The sequence below is a fragment of the Lepidochelys kempii genome, chromosome 11 (genome assembly GCF_965140265.1).
Source record: "Lepidochelys kempii isolate rLepKem1 chromosome 11, rLepKem1.hap2, whole genome shotgun sequence".
NCBI lineage: Eukaryota > Metazoa > Chordata > Testudines > Cheloniidae > Lepidochelys > Lepidochelys kempii.
Window position 1 is genome coordinate 79,688,568 of NC_133266.1, and position 15,089 is coordinate 79,703,656.

The window sequence follows — 15,089 nt, forward strand, 5'->3', positions numbered from 1 at the left end:
CATAGGGTGGGTTTTTTATTTTCCCAATGCTCTTCATATTTCTATAATGAAAAAGGGATACTTTCTTTGGAGAGACACACTATATTACAGCCCTATCCAGAGATCACAGTGCAGACTTGTTAGGGTTTTCCAAAGCTTCTCTCATGTCTTACGATGAAATATATGAAAGCATTTTAACTCTTGCTAAACATGAAATGATTTGCTTCTGGCTGCACAAAATTGGAGGAAGAGAATGTTAACTGGGGGTCTGGTGACCTTCTATACCACGATGGTAAAAGCCTTGATCGCGTGCTAATGGTATGTCACCATTCTGTCCAGTGTCAGTGTCTGTCACATGTCTGTTAGAGGCTGTGCTGGGCGTAAAGGAACCGTCTGTGCTGTCTTCTCCATCAAAATTAATTACAAGTTGTGTCTTGCAGCACCAGGGCTCTTTGGCCTATTCAGAAGAGTGAATGCCTTTAATGAAATGTGGGAAGGCAGGGTCCCATTGTGCTGTTGTCAGCCTGGATCAAAAGCTGCTTTTTATTCACATCCCTTATTGTAACTGTATTTCCCAGCAGTTGCGCTCCAGAGGAGGCTCTGTCCCTGGCTTGCAGGATGGAGTGGGAAAGGGCCCTTTGGTAAGCAAAGAGCCAGAGGAGCTGCTTGTAGGAGCAAGTGTGTCAGGGGCACAGAGCTGGTGTCTGGGGCGGGTAGTATCCCTCTAGAGGAGCGAGCCCCTAGCAACTTACTCACCACTGTCTTGCTGTCTCCAGAAGGCATAGGATGAAGCCAGTGGCTAGTGTTTCTCATCAGAGCACTGGCTGCCCTCAGGTGTGTGGTCTACACTACAAAGTGAGATCCATGTATGGCAGTTGTGCGTGTGTCTATGCTTAAATTTGTCTCCCACCAATGTAAGCACCCCCTTATGCTGACAGAGTAACACCACCTCCCTGAGCGGCATAGAGGCACGGTCAATGTACTTTAGTCAACACGGGGTGAGTGCAGACACTGTTACTTACATCAACCTTAACTGTCCCCCAGCAGCTATCCCACAATGCGCCACACTGACTGCTCTGGTCACCATTGTGAACTCCACTGCCCAGGGGTCACGGAGACTGGAACCTCCCCTTCCCCGACACCATTTAAAGCCCCACCGATTTTTGAAATTCCTTTTGCTGATTGTCTGGCTTAGCGAGCACACTGAATAGCCCTCCATTATTGAGTTCAACTGACCAGCTGACCATGCTGGCTACATGCTCCAGACTTGCTCCTGCCTGGAGTAGTCAGGAGATATTGGCTCTCCTGCACCTGTCAGGAGAAGAGGCTGTGCTGACCCAGCTCTGAACCGGGTGAAGAAACGTTCAGACATCTACAAGCAGATTGCTTTGGGGATGCAGGAGAAGGGGTATGACAGGGACCAGCAGGAGTGCTGTGAGAAAGCCAAGAAGCTGCAGCAGGCCTACCTAAGGCCAAGGAGGTCAACAGTCGATCCGGTGTGGAGCTGCAGACCTGCCACTTTTACAAAGAGTTGCATGTCATACTTGGCAGAGACCCAACCACCGTCACCTCACAGCATCGTGGATACCTCCGAGGAGCCCAAGTCATAGGCCCCTGCAGTGAACAGCGAGGAGGAGGTGGTGGTTGGTAAGGAAGAGGAGGAGTGTGCGGGACAGGTGACCAGAGGATCCAGCCGTGGAGTGAGCCAGGACCTGTTTTTGACTCCACTGAGTCCAGCCAGTCGAGCATGGGTGAGCCTGATGCAGGTGAAGTGGCTCCATGAATGCCACCAACAGCCTTGAATTAGTTTGCGCTATGTCCCACAGCCATCTGTCCTCCAAGGAACTGTCATGTTCTCCACTGGTTCCATGGTTCTTGCAGCTCTGCAAATACTCCGGGATCGTGCGTCGTGTGCTCGCGATGCTCATGACAGTAGTGCAGAGCTGTGCGGGCTCCATGCGTCTGTCAGAGATGACAGACAGTGAGAGAGGCCACACGGGTTTGTGGCATTTTGAAAAAAGGTGCAAAAATTATGGGAAATGGACAATATTATGGAACAGAGACTGTTGCAAACTGGGAAGCAGACCCCTGCGTGACTCGTTTAGCCCCACCATGCATTGCCAAAACTTCCCCAAAGACATGGCACTGACCGGTGGTGAGTTGCACACTGAGGTACCTACCCATGGTGCCCTGCAGTCTGCATCGACACAAGCACTCCTGACAAGTACGTGCGCCGTTGACAGATGGCACCAAGTTCGCACCCACACTAGCGCTGTACTAATCGTGGTGGCTGTATGCCCACGTAGCTTGAGTCAACAATCTCCTTCCTTAGATATTTTTAAGGTCAGGCTTGACAAAGCCCTGGCTGGGATGATTTAGTTGGGGATTGGTCCTGCTTTGAGCAGGGGGTGGGACTAGATGACCTCCTGAGGTCCCTTCCAACCCTGATATTCTATGATTCTAACATGCGTTTGTAGTGTAGACATGGCCTTAGAGTCGAAGTAGCATGCGCTGCCTCAGGGGTATCTTTCCTTAAATGAAACCCACTCCTGTGTTGGGGCCCAGAAACTCCTTGCCCCACTCAATTCCCATGTACGCTTTATTTTCAGGGCCTAAGTGGCATGTAGGTGATGCAGAGGCCTCGTGCTGAACCCTCCATACAGGGGGATTTCATCCCCAGCAAATGTGATTATTTCCTTAGTTCTGCTATTTCTGAATTCTAGGCAGCCAGGAGCATACTGGCTTTGGCTTTCCTCCCTCCCTCTAAAATACTTTCCTTTTCCAGGTCAAGGGTATGCTCTCCTCAGTCATTTGCAAAACATTATCCCATTTTGCCGCCTCAAACTGAGCATGTCGTCGGGCTGGGGGATCAAGAAACGAGGATTCCTAGTGCAGCAGATCTAACACACGTGGCCTCGGCCCAGGAGCGCCTCCCAGAGCGCCTGGCTGCTAATCTGGAGCTGGAGAAGAGAGAGCACAGGAGGTAAGTGACAGGAACAGCTGCACAGACCCTTTTCCTAGCAGACTCATTGATGGCTTTGCAGGGTGCTGGGGTTCATGAACAGAGTTTTGGCTTCTCTGTTGTATGGAGCTGAGGTTTAGTGGTTTCATGGAGGAACCCAGATTATTGCTGACAGTCTCTCCTTTGCATAAAGCTGCTGTGTCCTCCTTCCCTCTCCCACTCCTCTCCTCGGCTATCAGAAACAGGGCTGGTTCTAGAGGGCAGGCAAGCAGACCATGGGCACCCATTCCTTGCGGGTGCTCAGCTGTTTTCTCCCTTCAACTGCTTGGGAGGTGGGTGCCAAAAATGTTTTCTGCCCTGGCCAGCAAAACAGCTAGGGCCATTCCTGGGGTTCAGAAACATCATAATGTGGGCACTGTGGGGTTTGAGATCCAGCCAATGGCTGCCACCAACAGTCAGACCATCAGTACTATAGCGAGGCTGAGTGCAACAGAAGAGCCGGAATTTCCATGAGCCCGGAGGGTACGAGGAGTGAAATCACAAAGCTTAACCCAGGATTCTTTGAAAGGTGTGATCCTACCAACCAAATCTCAGCACGAGCCCTCATGCTATTGCATGCCGTTGTGCCAGTCATCAGGCCAGGCCTTCAGCTGTCCTTCCAGCCCTCCTCTGTAGCTATGGGGACTGTGTGACATCTGAGGCTGGATCCCAAAGCAAGGCCCTCCACAATGACATGTCTTGTCTTAGTGGGTGAAGCACTAGCGCTGCTGTGCCAGACACAGGGAAGGGTTGTTTGACCAGTGGGAGTGCTCCATGCTGCACGTCAGTCAGTTGGAAGGGATTTCTAGGGTAAAGGCAGAGTGCTCTGTACATTGCCCCTGTCACTTCACCTTGCCATGTGCAGTTCCTTGTCTGTGAGATCAGGAGAAGGTGAATGTATGTCCCTGTTCTCTCTCACTGACCTTTTCTGTCCGGGATCCTGGAACAGGTTAGATAGTACATTGGGCTGTTTCCCTTGCTTAACTGAAGGGATCCATTTCTCTAAAAGTTCCCAGGGTTTGGCATCTTTCATTGCTTTGAGGAAGCCAATAACTTGAACTCTGATCTGATGGCTAAGTAATACCCCAAGAATGTGGATTCCTCCAGGGGCATTGCTAATCCTGATTCTGAGCACTGCTTTTTTTGTTCTTCCGGAGTGACTCTACCCAGCTAAACTGATGGTTGTCATGTGTCATTTGCTAAGGTTTGCCAAGTGAGGTGTTACTGTATGCAGTTTAGGATCTATTGGTATCAAAGCTGCTGTATGAGCATCTGTTCTAGCATCAGGTGTTCTCCCTTCCCCTCTTATCTACCTATGCTGGCGTGGACAGTCAGTGTCTCTGGGGTGTGCTGCCTACCCCTGCTCGGCTGTTGGAGTCCTGATTGGATTGATGCCTTTTCTCAGGGTGAGTGGGAAGAAGGGGCGTGATTTTCAGATTAGCCGTTTTACAGGGGATTTTTTCCTTGCAGCTTTTTCTGCAGTGCGCTTTGCTTGAATTGAGCCACACTGTGTGAGTTCAGAACATGATGGATGGAATGATTGATTACAAGCAGAACCCACCTGTAGTGATGAGATGACTCACCGGTGTGGCGCCTCCTGCTGGTGATCCTGGGAATTAGCTCGATTCCAGCCCGGAGCGCCCTCTGCCTGCCGGTGGCTCACCTGCTGCTGGCCCCCGAGTCCCTCCCGGACCCCGGTGCCTCTTACTTCGGGGTTCTGCCCCAGCAGTAACCCACAGCCTGGGTCTCCCCTCCCAGGGGAATCCCCAACTCTCTAAACTCCATCTTGCCTCAGTGGCTACTGCCGGTTGTCATCTAGCCCCTGCTCACTGGGGCAGACTGCAGTCTGTAATGGCCTCTCATCACTGGCAAGGGGGGTTTGGACCAGCTGCCTCTTCCTAACCCCGGACTGTACCTCGGCAGGCTCAGTACCTTCCTTAGGCCTTGCACAAGGCCTGCAGCCTGGGAGTTACCAGGCTGGAGCTCCCCAGCTCCCCTTGCCTTTCCCCAGCACTGTTCTGCCTCAGATACCCTTCTCTCGCAGGCAGCTAGGTCCTTCTCTCTCCAGAGCTAGAGAGAGACTGACTCAACTCCTGGCTCACAGCTAGGTTGACCAGACAGCAAATGTGAAAAATCGGGATGGGGGTAGGGGGTAATAGGAGCCTATTTAAGAAAAAGACCCAAAAAACGGGACTGTCCCTATAAAATCGAGACATCTGGTCACCCTACTCACAGCCCTTTTATAGGGCCAGCTGTGGCCTGATTGGGGCGTGGCCCCAGCTGTGGCTGCTTCCCCAGTCAGCCTAGCCTTTGATAGGAGTGGGGCAACTGCCCTGCTACACCACCCTCCTTGTGCTGTTAGCTCTGCTTTCATCCCTGCCTCCTGGATCATTTTAAGGGGAAGTTCTCTCATTTTTCTCCATCTGTATTTCCATCACTGTCTGTAAACTAAGGGGTCAGCGACTTCTCTCTGAACTTCATCAACAGGACTGCATTGAATGGGTCTCTGTAACTTAGACTGCAAACCTTCGAATGGAGACGTGCGGAGAATCCCAAATCAAACACCGTATGGATTGCTAAGAATGAACTCGCTCACTGCACTCAGGCCTGGACGAGTCTCACTGGTTAATTCGGGGAAATGGTCATTTCGTTTGGAATCCAACAAGCTATTGATTTTCCTTCTGCAAGGTGCCATTTTCAGGAGCGATCTGTTCGATTTAAACCTCCCTTGAAGAAACTGCCTCGGCTCATGGCAACTGAGGGGCTCATCCCTGCCCTGGCAATGTAGAGAGAGAAGTGGTGCGGTTACCCCTTTCCTGAGCCATGCTGTTCTCCCAGGACTTCTGACTTGTGCACTGTCCCTGGGGTGCTCGGGCTGCTGGTCAGACCTGATTTCCCTCTGTGGTTACATCAGCCCAGAGAATGTGCATGCTTCGGCAGAAAAGCACAAGGTGTATAAAGCCGAGCTGCCGTTTGACTTGTGCCTATGACCTTGTTTCTTTCTAGGTTTGAGGAGCAGCTACACCAGTGGTTAGCAGAAGACTCTGAGCAGCTCCCATGCTCTGTGTCTCTTCCCCTCTACCTCCCTCAGAGCCTGGTCTGTACACCTCAGGTTACCCATCCACTGAGTGGAACGCCCATGTCCCCACAGGCACAGGTAAAAAGAGATGGATGTATTGGCAAGAAATTAGAGCTTTACCTCTGCAGAGCACTGAGCAAACGCTGAACAGATTGATGTCCTGAACTTGCCATGGGAGTAACAGATGGTTTTCATGGTAGAATTCCAAGTCTGTGAATTTCTCGAGAGAGAGAATTTCTGCCTGCCTGGGAGATGGGCTCCAGCTGTCCTGGATAAGTGGGCTGCTGTGAGCATATTTCCCAGAAACACAGGGTTAGCCTTGTGTTTATATGTGATTTTAAACATGAGTCCTTCTGATCAGCCCATCGCATTGTCGCTGTCCCCTTTACTATTGTGCATAGTAACTGTGAGCTGAGATGTGGCGCAAGAGAATCAGCCAGCCAACACTCCGCTCCACCGAGTTAAAGGTGGGAGATGGGTTGTGAAAGTGCTGGCTATGCCCCACCCTCCTGGGAAGGGAAGTGCTTGGCCTGCACCGCTAGGAGATTGCTGGTTCAGAGGCCAGGCTGTCTCCAGAGGTAGCAGAGGGATTTAACAGGCACATCCCTCCAGGGCTAACTTTCCCTTGTTCCTGTCGGACAAGTGATTCTTTGACAGTCATGCATCTTTCCTTCTGGACAGGCTGGAAGTCGTGTGGAACATGGGCATCTGGTGAAGGAGACAGGAACCTCTCTGTCGGACAGACTGAAACGCTTAAAACGGCTGATTAGAGCTAACAAGGAAGAGGAGATCGCCTGTGAGCTTCATCTCTCTGCCCTGCGGGACATGGTGGATGTTTAACCATGTTTAACTAAGCCAGCATGTGGAGCAAGAGATCTCACGATGAATGATTGTCCAGGATGTGGGGTCAGACAATAAATGTTCCCACAGCAGGGGCCTATGCTAGAAACTATGCCTCTCCTCCGGGGAGGAATCGTGGCAACATACCACTGGACAGGGATGGATCTTGTGCACCAATCCCTCGCCCAGCAGAGGGGGTGTGTGTCTGCTCACAGCCCCTCGTCTGCCCAGCTCTGCATTTCTTGTGAGCCCACGTCTGGGTTTTGTCTGGGGTCCTCCAGCGCCATGATTCCTTCACACCAGCTGCCCTGTGCCAGAGGTGGGGAACTGGTTGCCTCATGACAAGCAGTGCTTCAGGCTCAATCTGTACATTAATGTTCCCTTTCTATGAACTCCCCTCGCTTGCGTCCCATGACTGCCCCAGCAGAGAGGGGTAGACTGACCGCCATCCAGACGCTCAGTATCTGCTCATCTTCACAGCTGTGAGGGAAACCAAGCAGCCCGCCCCCTTCTTTGACTGCCAACCTCCCTGCCTGGCCAGCCTCTTGGGTGGGCTCCCTCTTGTAATAGAGTAAGGCTGCTGAGTAAACTGTAGGCCACCAGGCTGGCAGAGTTAACACTTTAGCCTGGGATTGGATTTTGGTCTTTGCTGAAACGAGAACAATAAAATCCTGCCAGTGGGTGTACAGGAAGAAGAGCCATTCTGCTGGAATCTTGCAGCTCAATTTGGTTTCACTAAAAGAATGTCATAAGGTTGGTTAGTCCTAAGTCAGTGAGGATCCTGAGGTAGAAGGGAACAATGCGACTCTAATCTAAACACAGAATATAGCTAGAAGTCACAGGCTGAGCAGTTTGTAGTTTATGGAAATTGTTCTGTTCTAGTGTGCTTGTTTTTTATTCACGGTTCAGTTGCCTTTTGAGCCTCCTAGCTGCCCACGAATATCTCCTCCCTGTTTAAGAAACATTTGGAGCATTGTTCTTGTTCTCAAGAATCCATAAGATTCCTGGACTGTTGTCTCTGAATAATGCTCCATGCAAGGGGATTCTGTACTTTGTGACTTAAGTTTCGTTATGTTGACTGTTTATGGCAGCTATGTCCTGAAAGAGCGGTTTCCCTCTTGTGTGGAATAGTGTACTGCTGAGAACCGAGCACATGCGATTTTGTTTTTCAGTAGCACAGGGGCATTGAGGAATTCTTTAGCAGCTGCTGTTTCTCAGCTTCTCATGAGGTTCTTGTTTGGAAAGTTGCATCATTTTTATTTTAACATAAAAGTATTATCTGCAGTGAACTCATGGGAGAGTGTGTTTAATGAGAGAATTCTAATGGAAGGGTTTGTTCATGTAAGAAAGCCAGATTGTTTCAGTCTTAGATTGATCAGATATTCTGAAACATGGTTACCGACAGGTTTAGCAATGAGCAGCTTCTCCTTCTTGCCCACCCATCGGAAAGGAGTTGCCTATTTAAATGTTTGTATTTAAAATTCTCCCTGCTCCCCACACATTCACCCCCCTGCTCCCAAGTCCCCACATATTTCCCAGTCTCTCTTTTTAAAGTAAAGCTTTTCATTTCTCCTTAAAATACCAGTAGTAAATTTGGGTTTATCTTTTAAGTTAAGGATCTGCTGATAAAAACTGGAAAATGTGGGTTTTAAAAAAAGGAAAGGGAGGGTATGCGCGAAGGCTGTTCTTGCTGGTAAACTCTTCCTGCAGACCATGGAGCTCCTTTGGGATTATTTTTGAAACAGACTGAAATGAAATTAACCAGTCCACATGCCTTGTGCTCTCAGCAATGGCTCGCTGGTAATGCTGTGGTTGATCTGCTCTGCATTTGCAGTTAGTGTTGTAAGACTGTAAAATGGAATCAAGAAACCTTGGCACTGTTTTTGAGATCATGCTTTCAACTATGTACCAATGTAACCTTCCCATGTATATAATAAATTTTGAGTGGCTTAAATTGTATTGTCAACATTTATCACTACACAAAAATGCTGCTTACTCTGCATTTACTTTGCATTGAAGACTTGCCATGTCTGCACTAGAAATGCTACAGTGACACAATTGCAGTGCTGCAGCTGTGCCGTTGTCGTGTAAACACAACAGAAAGGGTTCTTCCTTCACTGTTATGAATCCATCTCTCTGAGAGGCAGTAGTTAGATCTACGGAAAACGACCTAGCAGTGTCTACACCAAGGCTTAGGTTGGCTTTACTACGTTTCACTGGGTGTGGAATTTTTCACAGTCCTGAGTAACGTTGCGAAGCCGACTTAACTTTGCAGTATAGACTAGACCTTTGAAAAAGATACCCTAGAGTTTTACGTGCGTTGACTATGCCTAATTGCTGAGAGATGATAAAGCAAATAAGTATCTTAAAATATATGCTGCAAATGTTTGTGTTGCTGTGTTGGGAAGTAAAAGGGAAAGCTGGGACCAGCTCTATCAATTTTGATAATTGATATTTAAATAAAAAATATCCTAGGACTTGTCAGAAAGCCTTCCCTTCCACCCCGGTCCTATGTCAGCTGAATTCCTCTGGCACGACAGAGCTCCTGGCTTAGCCTGAATTGTTTCCCAAATACTGTCAGTTAAGTTTGTCTCAACTGGTGATGTTTTCAGGATTCCTAATCCTCACCTGAGTCCAGGGGAGTGTGAATGGTCAGCTGACTCTTCCAGTGTGACTCCTGATGTGAAAAGCATCTCTGTAACTGCTACGTTCATACTCTCAGTTCTGTCCCTGCGTAGGCAGTCACGTCTCTTCTAATATAGTGACTAGCCATGATCACATCTATTAGCTTTTGTTAGTGCCGCGGAGTCAACGCAGTTCAGAAAGAGTGAGCTGGATTCTCTTCTGCTGTGTGCTGCTGATGCACAGTTGCTTACTAAGCTCAAATCAGTTGTCTGTGTAAACCATGATCATTACTGTAATTTGGAGTCAGTGGGGTTTCATCTCAGCGCCTGATTTGTCCTCCATTACCTTGCTTACTGATGACAACAAAGGGGAAGAAGCGAGCCCGACTTGACTCCCAGAACCCAAGTCATGGCTAGCTGGCAGTTATGAAAACCTTAGTTTTGAAACCGTGTCATTTTGGATGGAATGCTCTGGGAGACAAACATGGCTCCCCACGCACTCTGCCGCTCTTGTGAGACTGAGTCCATGTATAAAGCCTTCCTGGGTGTTGCCACCATCATTGTGAATGTATCTACTTGGAACAAGTTTGCATTATGCACTGGTTGTACTTGTTCATCATATACTGGTACAATGCCAGCACCTCTGGCTATGGGAACTGGCCAAGCAATGCTTATTTGCCAGCGTGACAGACCTCTTAGATCCTGCTGATAGTTGGAAATCACTGCAGTGAATGTTTCCCAATGGCATGTGCAGTCTGGGTGCAGAGTCATTAAAGGAGGCTGATGCGGCTCTGGAAGGAGGGGCTGTGTGCAAGGAGGACAGGTGCAAGAACACCCAGCCTAGAAACTATCCCCCATTCTCTCCAGCTCTGGTTGGAGCACACTGAGCGCCTCAGCCCTGAGAAGCACCGTACACAGCTGGAGAGGATAAACTGAAGGGACATGAGTAATGAGTGCAGAGTAAAGAGGGGGAAGGTTTGAGCACTCAACCCAAAATCAAGAAACTGAAGGACATGAAGAGAAAAAATTACTTATTTGCTTATACACCAATGCTAGGAGCCTGGGTAACAAACAGGAATTTGAATTGCCCATTTATGAGCATAAATTTGATCTACTTGGTATTACTGAAAAAGAAAAGGAGTACTTGTGGCACCTTAGAGACTAACCAATTTATTTGAGCATGAGCTTTCGTGAGCTACAGCTCACTTCATCAGATGTTTACCGTGGAAACTGCAGCAGACTTTATATACACACAGAAATCATGAAACAATCTGATGAAGTGAGCTGTAGCTCACGAAAGCTCATGCTCAAATAAATTGGTTAGTCTCTAAGGTGCCACAAGTACTCCTTTTCTTTTTGCGAATACAGACTAACACGGCTGTTCCTCTGAAACTTGGTATTACTGAGACTCGGTGGGATGATTCCCATGACTGGAATGTTAAAATCAATGGGTATAACCTATTTAGGAAGGATTGAGGGGGCAGAAGGGGAGGGCGAGTGGCACACTGTCAAAAATGACTTAACCTTTTCCCATGTCACTGATAACTCAGAAGAAAATGATCTAGAATGCTGATGCATCAATGTCCTAACCGATAAAGCACAAGATGGGGTACCAGTTGGCGTCTACTACAGACCATCAGATCATGTCAGAGAGCAGGATAACCAGGAGTCTGTACTTGGACCAGTCCTGTTCAATATATTCATAAATGATCTGGGAAAGGGGGTAAACAGTGAGGGGGCTAAATGTACAGACTATACAAAATTGCTCAAGGTAGTTAAGTCCAAAGCAGGGTGCAAAGAGCTGCAAAGGGATCTCACAAAACTGGGTGACTGGGCAACAAAATGGCAGAGGACGTTCCGGGTTAATAAATGCAAAGCAATGCACCTTGGAAAGCAGAATCCCCACAAAATGATGGGGTCTTCATTTGCCCTCTTGCTAGCTGGTATAAATGCACCCCTGGCTGGTGGCAGTCGGTCTCCGCCTGCTGGGAAACGCCCCCCAAAGGAATTCTGAAAGCGCTGTAGTCTTGGCCTTCCAGTGGCAAACCCGGCCTAGGCCTAGGCCTGTCTCCGGCGTGTTCATGACCTCAGCAGTGAGGGTCTCAGCTGTTCCACCCCCGCGGAGGGCGGGCGGGAGGAGAGTCTCCTGCAGCTGAAGCAAGAGCCTGCCGGTGAGAGCGCTGGGTCTTTCCCAGCCAGCCTTCCGCTCGCGTCCCATCCTGACAGCGTGTGAAAGCGTGGCGGGCCGCGCCGTCCCAGGGTGCGAGGGCGAGGCGCACAGCTCTGAGGGGGACGCGCCCCTTCTCTCTCCCAGCAGGCCCAGAAACAAAGTCTGGCCAAAGGCCTGGGTCCGAGTCGCCCAGAGCACGACCCATCCCTGCCTCCTGCACAACTCTGCAGGTCAGGGTCCCCTGGACCGGCACTGAGCGCCTGCAGGATAATGCCCTCGCCCCGCCCCCTCGGCTCCGCCCCCCACCGCAGCCCCGCCCCTCCCCCGTCACAGCCCCGCCCCCTCGGTTCTGCCCCTCCCCCGTCACAGCCCCGCCCCTCGGCTCCGCCCCTCCCCCGCCCCAGCCCCGCCCCCCGCCCCGCCCCCTCGGTTCTGCCCCTCCCCCGTCACAGCCCCGCCCCCTCGGCCCCGCCCCCCGTCACAGCCCCGCCCCCTCGGCCCCACCCCCCTCGGCCCAGCAGGCACCGGCCGGGCCGTGGCCGCCCGTAATGCCCCGAGCCGGCCACCGCAGCGCGGCCCCGCCCCGCCACGTTGGCTCATCGGCAGCCAATGGGCTCCCGTGCATGCTGTGACGGCCGCCCTGATTGGCTGCCGGCGCTGCGCGAGCTGCCGACCGCCCGGTCTCTCGGGCGCTGGGGCTTCCTCTCGGCCGGTGCCTCCGGCTGCGCGCGCTGCCGTCGGTGGGTGAGTCCCGTGAGCCCGCCCGGAGAGCGCGGCCCGGCCCGGCTCGGCTCGGCTGCGGCCCGGGGGGCGGGTCTCCGACCCCCCCGCCTCCCCCCCCTCACGGGGCTGCCGGCCCGGGGGGCGGGTCTCCGGCCCCCCCCCGTCTCCCCCCCCTCACGGGGCTGCCGGCCCGGGGGGCGGGTCTCCGCTCCGCCCCCCCCTCCCCTCACGGGGCTGCCGGCCCGGGGGGCGGGTCTCCGCTCCGCCCCCCCCTCCCCTCACGGGGCTGCCGGCCCGGGGGGCGGGTCTCCGACCCCCCCGCCTCCCCCCCCTCACGGGGCTGCCGGCCCGGGGGGCGGGTCTCCGCTCCGCCCCCCCCTCCCCTCACGGGGCTGCCGGCCCGGGGGGCGGGTCTCCGCTCCGCCCCCCCCTCCCCTCACGGGGCTGCCGGCCCGGGGGGCGGGTCTCCGCTCCGCCCCCCCCTCCCCTCACGGGGCTGCCGGCCCGGGGGGCGGGTCTCCGGGCCCCCCCCCCGCCTCCCCCCCCTCACGGGGCTGCCGGCCCCGGGGGGAGGGTCTCCGGGCCCCCCCCGTCTCCCCCCCCTCACGGGGCTGCCGGCCCGGGGGGCGGGTCTCCGGGCCCCCCCCCCCCGCCTCCCCCCCCTCACGGGGCTGCCGGCCCCGGGGGGAGGGTCTCCGGGCCCCCCCCCCTCACGGGGCTGCCGGCCCGGGGGGCGGGTCTCCGGCCCCCCCCCCCGCCCCCCTCACGGGGCTGCCGGCCCCGGGGGGCGGGTCTCCGGCCCCCCCCCGCCCCCCTCCCGGGTAGGTGTTGGCCTCGGGCTTAGGAGATCGGGGTTCTGTTCTCTGCTCTCACACAGACTTCCAGTGTGACTTGGTTGAGGCATTTAGGCTCAGACATGTCGTGGTATTTCGGAGTGGGTGTGCTCAGCATTGCAATTCCTAGCTAATTTAAGGACTTACGTCTCATTGTCAAATCTCAGCAGGAAAGTGGGGTGGGGGGAGGTATTTTTTCATGCCAAGCAATGGAATGTAGGTTCCATGCGTAACTTCAATTCTTGTACTTCCTAACTTTTGAGTGTATAACTTTGTGACCTTAAACTTCAGCTTGCCTGAGGAAGAAGGAAACAAAATGTGCGGTGAGAGAGGGAGGGAAAAGGAAGCATCTGTGGGGCGGTGGGGAGGGCGTTTCTGAGAATTCATGCTCTATAGGTTTATATCGGATAGTACTGACATCAGCCTTACTTAATCATAATAAAAATAAGTACGCCTAATATTGGTGGGATTTTTAACCTAGATGATTCTAAAACATTGTCTTATTTCTGGTTCCAGGTAGATGACTGAGCAGAGATGGCTCCTTGTGTAACTGTTCTGATCATTGGAGCTGGATGCCGGGGAAAACACTACTCTTATTTTGCTGTGCATTTTCCCAATCGAATGAAGGTAAAGATGTCCTATGCTGTCAACATTTTTCAAGGGGTCATGTGTTTTATGGTTGTTAATTTGAGCAGAGTTCTTGAATTGCAGCAATCACCATATAAAACATGAGGTAAATTACTTTAAGTGTTTGAAAGTTGTTAATGAGAAAACAGATCTTTTCCTGATATCTTACTGTTTTATTGATTCATGACTCATAACAGCAGGAATTTTAAATTTCAAACAGAGCATTCGCAATGCATTGTGCTAGAAAAGTGATGGTTTTCAACTACTGTATTTAGCTTCTGAAAGTGCTGTATTGAGTGTGAGCACTTCGTTGTTTTTTCCTTCAGTTTAAAGTTCAGAATTGCAGGTAGAGCACCTGTGCATGCATGCGCTGCTGGGGAACCGTAGCCTCTTTTTAGAGAAGGTTAAGCTGGAGCATTTACGAGCAATCTGACAAAACTCTCTTTTGAAGCTGGACTCTCTTCCCTCCTCTTTCACTATCCTACATGAGAGAGGTGGTTTGATTTAGATCACACTTGCTAAAAAAACAAGTCCCCTTTGGGCATTTGTACTTACCTGCAGCAGTTATAGGTCCGACTGCAAGTGAGCAATTAGTGAAGGAGAAAAAGAACAAGGGACACAGAGCTGGTGTTCAGTTGCACTACTAGAAAAATGCTTGACATCATATTCTCCAACTATTAAATTACATTGAGCACAGTCTAAAGAAGCTCTTGACTAAGTCAACAGCAAATTTAAGACTTAAAGGCCAAAGTCTGGGCTGTGCCCACAGCACCGCATTAGTCCGTGATATAGGACATGCGGGTTTTGGCCGGTGGATCTGAGAGCACCCTTTCCAACAGCTAGCAGTGGTGTAATTATCCTCATATCCCTTTAAAGTAGCAATAGAGGTTGTGATAATCAAGGACATTGAGGAGCAGAGTTCTAATCCCAGCTCCTTGTGAGACACATCAGGAGCCTACTCTGCCATCGTACCCTCTTCAGTTTAACTGTGTCAGTAAACCAAACTTTGTTATACAAATGCCAAACTGCCCCCCTCTGTCATGGTACTATGAGAATGAGATTTCCTGCACTTAGTTTTTGCTGTGCTGTCCACTTCTGATCAGTGCTGACAGCAGTGAGTGGCGGTGGAGTGACCATGGCACAGGATTCTCCTGTGCAGCAAGATGCTTGTAGTTGTTCGCTCTTCCTGCCAGGACTGTGGCTATTTTCAAGG

General features: G+C 51.6%; 2 protein-coding genes across 10 annotated transcripts in view; both read left to right on the forward strand.

Annotated features, from left to right (window-relative positions):
- MCM3AP (minichromosome maintenance complex component 3 associated protein) overlaps nucleotides 1–8,853 on the forward strand; it is a 102,110-nt gene extending 93,257 nt beyond the window's left edge. For 3 of the 4 annotated variants that reach the window (XM_073306988.1, XM_073306987.1, XM_073306990.1), the window contains 3 exons: nucleotides 2,765–2,962; nucleotides 5,987–6,137; nucleotides 6,741–8,853. In XM_073306988.1, the coding sequence (XP_073163089.1) occupies nucleotides 2,765–2,962; nucleotides 5,987–6,137; nucleotides 6,741–6,899 (508 nt within the window). In that variant the 3' untranslated portion in view covers nucleotides 6,900–8,853. The other variant, XM_073306989.1, reaches the window with a different exon arrangement.
- A 3,349-nt stretch (nucleotides 8,854–12,202) lies between these two features.
- Nucleotides 12,203–15,089, forward strand: part of LOC140895978 (2,7-anhydro-N-acetylneuraminate hydratase-like) — a 63,976-nt gene continuing 61,089 nt past the window's right edge. For 4 of the 6 annotated variants that reach the window (XM_073306994.1, XM_073306998.1, XM_073306999.1 and 1 more), the window contains exons 1-2: nucleotides 12,203–12,437; nucleotides 13,766–13,876. In XM_073306994.1, the coding sequence (XP_073163095.1) occupies nucleotides 13,784–13,876 (93 nt within the window). In that variant the 5' untranslated portion in view covers nucleotides 12,203–12,437; nucleotides 13,766–13,783. Of the gene's footprint in view, nucleotides 12,438–13,218; nucleotides 13,238–13,765; nucleotides 13,877–15,089 lie in introns of those variants that run through there. The other 2 variants (XM_073306995.1, XM_073306997.1) reach the window with 2 other exon arrangements.